This window comes from Phaseolus vulgaris, chromosome 1 (assembly GCF_051622355.1).
Source record: "Phaseolus vulgaris cultivar YP4 chromosome 1, ASM5162235v1, whole genome shotgun sequence".
In the NCBI taxonomy this organism is placed as follows: domain Eukaryota; kingdom Viridiplantae; phylum Streptophyta; class Magnoliopsida; order Fabales; family Fabaceae; genus Phaseolus; species Phaseolus vulgaris.
In genome coordinates, this window is record NC_143498.1 from 9,435,441 (window position 1) to 9,443,292 (window position 7,852).

At 34.8% G+C, this 7,852-nt stretch overlaps 1 protein-coding gene across 1 annotated transcript; it reads right to left on the bottom strand.

Moving 5' to 3' along the window:
* Positions 1–468: 468 nt before the first annotated feature.
* On the bottom strand, positions 469–4,921 carry LOC137813465 (gibberellin 20 oxidase 2). The gene is made up of 3 exons (XM_068615737.2): positions 4,070–4,921; positions 2,561–2,882; positions 469–921 (listed from the first exon to the last, which is right to left on the bottom strand). Exons 1-3 carry the CDS (start codon positions 4,594–4,596, stop codon positions 649–651), a joined length of 1,122 nt encoding a protein of 373 aa, XP_068471838.1. The 5' UTR covers positions 4,597–4,921; the 3' UTR covers positions 469–648.
* Positions 4,922–7,852: the final 2,931 nt, after the last annotated feature.

The window sequence follows — 7,852 nt, forward strand, 5'->3', positions numbered from 1 at the left end:
ATTTTTGAAGGAAAGGAAAAAAAGTAGTCTTTTTATATGCTTGGCAAATTTTAGGATTTTTTTAATAAAAAAATAATAAATATGAAGTATTACAATGAACGTGTTATAATTTCTGCATAATTACAAAATGTAAAACATCCGGAGGCAAAGTTTAGGATATCAGAGTATGTTTTCTTTGACGGAACAGTTTAAAGCTTTTACAAGATCTATCTTTACTTTTTCAACTACATAATAAAAAGTTTGTGTTTGTTTTTATAACTTTTAAACAATAAACGTTTAAATTTTTTATTTAATACTTTCCTCATAAAGATATTATGTTGAACAACTTGCTACAAAGATTGAGACAAAACAAAAGTTGTCGTATTTGAATGGTACTATAATGCATGCATTTAACCATTTTGTAGAGTATCCTTCCACCTAATTATTCCATGCGATTAATTAGGGTAAAAATGATGAGTAACTGAAGGCTTAGTTGCATAGATACATAAGCAATAAATTGAAACATGCCGTACGTAGTGGAATTAAGTTACATAAAAAATGAAGGTTTTGGACTGTAGGAAAAGTACAGGGAGAGCAATTTAATGCAGTAGTGAGTCTGAGCCTCTAGTAAAAGCAAAGTTGCAGAACAGAATCTATTTGTTGGTTAACTTAAAGAGTTTGTTGTTTGGAAGATAGCAACCACTTGGTGAAGTTCTGCAGTGTAGCTTCGTCGGATCTGTAGTACTTTTGTGTGAATTCAAGCAAATTCGACCATGTGAAATCTGGATACTGTTTTGTCCCATCCCTACGCACAATATCCTCTGGGGCTCTCACCACTTTGTCCTCTTTCGGGCACAGAAAGAATGCCAAGGACCTCCTCTCTTTGTACTTGTTAACCACTGCCCTATGCAGGCAACTCTTGTATCTCCCATTTGATAATGCCTGAACAACCAACAAATAAGTTAACATCCATGCACATGATTCCTTCTCTAACCACATTCTTATCGCTGTTGATATCGGAAATAATCTTTAGAAAATAACACATACCATGTCAAAGTTGTAAATTAGTGAGTTTCCATTGTGCAGTAATCAAAAAGTAACATTTTCCCATTCTTATATCATCTAAAACTCCCTACTCTCTTCCATTTATGGAATACAAGCATGTGTTCAAGATTATTCGTATATGTTCTTGCATGTCGTGACTTGCAACCCCCTAATTTGTCATTTTAAGGCTTTCCCTTCCATACATGCAACTGCAACTTTTTTAGTCTCTACTCTTGAACGTTTCCTATTGCTTTCTAATGCTGACCTCAACTTGTGTTCATCATGTGGTAAAAGAGTTTTGGCACTCACTGCCTTTATTCCTTGGTCTAGACGTTGTGAAGAGAAAGTCTTTTAACCGTGTTACAAACCATCTTTGTCTTAATCAATAGTTTGAAAATAGTAAGGAAAATGTAAAGAAGAAATAAGTCTATCCCTTGTTTAGGGGAAAATTGCATGATTTCTATACCAGTGAGGTATGAAGACTGGTGGCCAAAAACTCGGATAAAAGGATAACAGCATGTGCAACTGTTCCTTGCACCAGTTATGTACTGATAACAAAGAAAAAAAATCCTCACCACCAAAAGAATAAACAAGAAGATTTGCATCAAATATATACCAATATGAGGTTTGTATATCATATTACTAAATCTACTGAAGAGATCTTTTGTATCAAGTAGGGACTAATATTTATTCCTTAAGTAACTACAAAACCAAAAAGAAACATTTAATATCAAGAAAAATAAAAAATTTCCTTCTTGAAAGTTAAATAATAAAGTTAAACAACATATTCATAAAGTTTTGTCAAGTTGCTTCTTCTCCTTTGCCTGTCCCCTAATCTTAGAGAAAATTGGAGAAAATGCATGAAAACTTGTAACACTATGGACTTCAAAATATCATTATGCAGACAGACTTGTTAAAATTGGCATTGAGAATAAGTTAAATTCAAGTTATACAATGTTATGTCATCTATTATTAGTTTAGAAGTTTTTTTTTTGTGATAGGTTTCAACTCCTAATGTTTTGTTTGGTCAAGTTTTTTTGTTGAATATTTATTTTGTTTCTCCTCTACATGGATTTGGTGTGTCCCTCATATTTTGTTATTGTGTGATGATAAATAATTGTTGAAGTTTAAGGTGTCACCAAAACCAACCAAAACCAAAAGTGAGATGCAAAATTCATAATAATAATACTTGTAAGTTTTATAAAAACAAAAAACTTGTAAAGGACCAAAAGTTTGGCGGTGCAGGTACTGAAACACCATTTTTTATGGATGCAAAATTACGTCAGTTAATATTTTGATACAGATGTGATGCATTCATGCAAGTTCAGTATAAAGAGTTATCGTGTCAGACATGCTGCAGAGAGAACCAATCTTGATACACCAAACCAAAGTATATCTGCGCTTTTAATTGACGGATTTGTCATGTTGCAACAGATAATGAGGCCATGGTGGACAGTAATTGATAGCCACAAAGTCACAAAAGTAAGATATATGCAAACAGAAGAAGATTTGTAAGTATTATGCATATGTAACGCACCGTGAAAGTATCACCAATGTTAACTACAAGAGCACGAGGACGAGGCGGAACCGTCTGCCACGTGTTGTCTGCAAACACATCCAGCCCTCCAACTTGGTCTTGGTGAAGAATGGTGAGAGATGTTGGGTCACAGTGTGGTCCTGTTCCTAGTGCAAGACTTGGCTGCTGACATGAAGGGTAGAAGTTGCATCTCATCACAGAACAACCATCTTCAAACAACTCCTTATAATGCAACCTATCCACTCCCAAGCTAATCGCCAATAGCTCCAACAGCTTCATCCCCAACTCCTTCATGGATTCACAGTACTTCTGGAATACCACTCTGCCCAATGCACAACAAATTACTACTTCCTATACTTACTTCAATTATTATACCTATGGCTAGTACTATATATGTCCATGAAATTTACAACTTCTAGAGAATATCAAAAACCAAAAACTATTCATTGGGATATTTTGTTTGTAAAATACATCTTACACTAAAAGAAAATAGAAATCAATTTAAAAAAAAATAATAATTAGTTGTTAGTGACTAAATTAGAAATCATTTTAAAGATTGAAAAACATTTTTATTTCTAAATTAGTTTCTATTATTGTTAAATAGTTTCTAAATTGATATTTAATTACCTACCAAGGTTTTGACTACCATTTATTTAGATTCTAAATTTGGTAGGAAAAACCTTGATAGCTAATTAGATACTAATTTAGAAACTATTTAACAATAATAGAAACTAATTTAGAAACCAAAAGTTTTTTTAGTTTATAAAATGGTCTCTAATTAGTCACTATAGCAATTAGTTATTTTTTATCTCTAAAATTAATTTTTATTTATGATTTTCTTCTAATTTTGAGAAAAAAATACATTTTTGGTAGATGTCTTTTCAGTACAACACTCCTGTTCAGCACGAATAGCAACTCGGGATCAATACCCTTTTTAAAATTTAAGTAGAAAGTATATAAAACAAGTTTTGACAAAAAACTAATTGGAGATTCAAATCATTCAAGATCTTCATGTGTGCCCCAAAAGAGAGAAAAGTGGATTCAGAAGCTATGCAAATCAGCTTGTTTCTATCCATATTTGAGAATGAAACGTGAGTCTTCTCTGAAATGACGCACAAATATATGTTGACAAGACGTAATAAGAAAAGAAGAATATATGCAGTGCTAATTGGGTGTATATGCACCATGCTGGCCTTCATATATATGAAAACCATTTAATACTAACTAACATTTTTCTTATATATATATACAGAAATATACATATAACAGTTGGTTAAAAGATAATAAACTTAAGACTAATAATTTCGTAACATGTAGGTGCATTTAAAAACAATCATAAACGTGCAACTCATTCTTCTTATGGTCCTGGACTCATGTTCTCTTAATAAACATTTAGGATTTAAATTATGGGAAATGCAAAAACTTGATTAAGTTAACAAAATCCATTAAAAGTGACTAACTAGCATCAATGAAAAATGAACAGATGTATTCAACCAAGAACTGTCTTACCCTGCTTGTTCAAAGTCTTGTCCTAAGGTGGAGTTAAAGAAGCTAGTGACAACGGGGTCTAAGGTGTTGTTATCATGGAAGGGGAAAGAAAGGGTTTCTTTCCAGGGCAATTTGGAGGAGAATCGATCAGCATGTGCACCAGAATAGCCCCAGACAGAACCCGGAGTCTTATGAATACTAACTTTTCTGTTAATTGGGAGCTTAAAAAAAGCATCCATTTGTTCATACGCTTCACCAATGAGAAGAGGATCAACCCCGTGGTTGATAACTTGGAAGAATCCGTGGGTGGAGCATGCCTTGCGTATGAGCTTAACGGCAACGTTCGTGGCCTCTTCATCACCTCTGAAGAACCCCCCAAGGTCCACCATTGGGGCTTGGAACTCCTCGTTCGCGTCCACTACACACTCCTTAGGCCAAACGAAGCTCATGGGAACGTGGGGCTGCATTTTTAGCCAAGAGGGGTCGAAGAAACGGCTTTGAACTTCTTGGTGGTTCAGGGATGACACCATACAGAAACCTGAATTCATAATGAGAACTTGTAGGTTTAGGTAAGTAAGGAAAGAGGCTACACGAGGAAATAACAAGAGAGGGACTTGGGGGAGTTAGAACACAAAGGCCAAGGAGTGGCATGTATTTGTAGAGTTGAGACATGGAACAGTGCCACTAAATCACTAAAAACAAACGAGAAAACATTTGGAGTAGAATCCGGTTCTTTTTCCATCAAGAAATATCCTAGATTTCACTTCCACATGATGTTTGAGTAAATTCTAGTAAAAAGTTGTTTCCCTCAAAAATCGAATTCATAAGAAAAATTCAACCTCAAGTTTAGTTAGTTATTACCAACTCGGACGTAAGTGGAACTGAGTTTAAAGAAATTCAAAATAGAAAACAAATTGCAAATGCTTACAAATTGTACGATGTAGGGGTATGCATGGGTTCACGCGCCTTTATTTTATCCAGTGTTGTTTTTGGTCCAATTAGGTAGCTGTTGCGAGACTTCTTTACAACCCATTTTGGGACGAACACTCTTTCAGGATCACATTATTACATTATTTTTTGCAACTAATCCTTTACATTGTTGAAAAAGATTAGCGTGGCTAATGTGTGAGGAAATTACTGTCTATTGATTCATTACATAGAAGGGACAAAATGAATTAAGTATATTTTGAATTAGAATTTCACTACTAAAAAAATATATTATTAAATAAAGACTAATTTTTGAGACAAAAAATTAGTAGTTACTATATTAATTAGATATAAATTTAGATATTAAAATAATTATTGGTATTTAAGTACTTTTTATTATTAATAAATAGTTTCTTGTAATATTTTATTATTATTTTTTCTAAAAAAATATGTATCGGTGAGGGCCGCACGACTAATATAACGTCTCGAACCCCATCTCTGGGCTGACCCCTTAACTACATCCGTCAAGTTGGTCGATAGCTCAAGTCCAATTACGCTCAATCAAGGTCAACAAAGTTAATCCATGATTAGGAACTAGGTAATTCAGCACTAAACACGACCCAACCCCTTAAACTGGCCCAATAAGGAAAGCCCACCATAGGTAATATAAATAGCGCATATTCAAAGAATCAGATACGTCATTATCTATAGTACACTGACAACCAAATGTCGAATTCTTTTGCTGACTTGAGCGTCGGTGCCCCCCCACCCCCCCTCCATTCAGGAATCACCAGGAGACCAAGAGCCAAGGCTAGGAAGGAACAAGGGAGGAAGTCGAAGAAAAATACAATCGACTGACAGGAGGGAAGAAGGCGAATCCTCTAAATAGTTCTTTGGGACCCTACCTTCACACGAGAACAAAATATAATTTGTTTTACTCCTTTGTTGTTTCTAGTGGATGGTGTTTGATCTTAGAGGAAAATAAATGACATCAAACAAAAGTTGCAGTCAATGAGCTTCATGCACGAATCTAAGGACAAATCCTTTTCAGGAGACAGGGACAGATGGGGGTCCATCCGAGAAAATTGTAGTCAAGAATAAAGAGGTCACAAGACTAGAGAGTTGATCCAAAGTTTACTAGGAGTTTTGGGTTATTTGAGCCTATTTGGGCCTCCAAACAGTCTTTTGAGTTCAAGTTTAATTAGAGAGATCACTCTAGAGAATTTGGAGTGTCAAGAATATAAGACATGTACTTGTAAAAATTGTATAAAGTAGTTAAAATTTTATTTTGGCCTTAATTTTGGACTTAAGTAGAATAAGAATTTTTTAACCTTGTATTTTGAACAAATTAGTCTAGGATTTTGGGCCTTAAGTTTTACTACTTAAGCTCGAGGTATATGTCCACATGGCCTCCTCACAACATGACACCTCCTTATGGGCTACATGTGACACATGTCTTCCTCTCATAGGTGTCATATTCTTTGACTCTTTAAGTCATTGGTGCCATGTGTCCTTTCCTTACTTGGGAGTATTCTTGAAGTAAGGATTGCCACATGTCACCATGTGAATGGAGAGGATCTTTAGAAAGCTAAAATAAAAATGTCACATGTCATGATGGCACTAGTGCAAAAAGACTCATTTACGACAATACATTCACAATGTTTTTACTATCAAACGCTGTCCATCAAAACATGATGGCATTTTCGAAATTAAAGCGAGTCTACAAAGGGGGTTGTGGTGTTGATCAAAAGTAATCAAGAGCTTTGAAGAATTCAAATCCAAGGTGTTTGGTGAAAGGCTGGAGTTGTTGTTGTGTGTGGGTGGGTGGGTGGGATCTGGGTAGATTAAAGTGTAATCCACTCCCTTGTTGAATCTAAAACTGATGTGAATTAAAACCATTTTGGAAATGGATGTTTTTCTAACCAGTTCAAAAACAACCTGTTGTTTTGTCAAATCAACCGGTTGTTTTGCTCTTATAGGTTTTTGAAAAAGGTTGAAAGTTGTTTGACTTGGTTGACTTTGCTGTCAAACCAAATTAATCAGTTGTTTCATGATTTCAACCGATTGTGTCTTTGAAAATCCTAACAGCATTAAGTTTTGATTGATGAATCTGTCCTAAATGATTTCTAACTGAATACGCTTCTGCTTTAAATGTTTTTAACCAACCTTTGGAAGTATATATAGTTTTTTATACGCTTCTGGAAGGTAAGAAACAGTTTTGAGAATTCAGTTTGGCAAATTTGATCTCAAGTTTTCAAGATTCAAATCAAGCTTTGGATTTTCAAGTGAGAGTAGAATAGGATTGCAATTGTATACTTTTTAGTTGTGTTTTGATCAGGTGTAATCCTTTCTCAATCTTCTGTATTTTTGTATTTGTGTTGCCAATGAATGTGGTGTGTTCTTGAGGTGTTCAAGATCAACACTCTTGGTGTGGTTTGCCAAAGGTAGGGTGTTTCTTGAGGGGTTCAAGGTCACTACTTTGGTGTGTTGTGTTTGTAATCTGGTTTTCATTGCATAGTGGATTACCCAGTGGTTTCTGGGGACTGGATGTAGCTTTTGGTGTAAGAGTGAACCAGTATACATCTATTTGTGTGATTCTCTCTTTCTTTTATCTTACATATATCTGTTTTAAGTTGTTTTTATTAACTGCTGATAAAAACAACCGGTTGAATCGCAAAAACAACTGGTTGATCTATGAGTGGTAGTCCTTGTCCCAGACCAAAGCATATACTGTACAAAGACGACTATGAGTTGTAGCCGTTGTCTTTGACCAAGCGCTTTGGTCCAAAATGGCTGATTTAACTCAAAGCCTATGTTTTACACTCATTTTATTACCCTAATTTTTAGCATGCGACTTACGCTTTTGTATTTTCTTTT

Excerpts from the sequence above, each read along its gene's own strand:
- LOC137813465 (XM_068615737.2), bottom strand. The coding sequence starts at position 4,596 with ATGAATTCAGGTTTCTGTATGGTGTCATCCCTGAACCACCAAGAAGTT. Across the intron at positions 2,883-4,069 it reads CAAGACTTTGAACAAGCAGG|AGTGGTATTCCAGAAGTACT; the intron begins GTAAGACAGTTC and ends TGCATTGGGCAG. Across the intron at positions 922-2,560 it reads ACATTGGTGATACTTTCACG|GCATTATCAAATGGGAGATA; the intron begins GTGCGTTACATA and ends TTGGTTGTTCAG.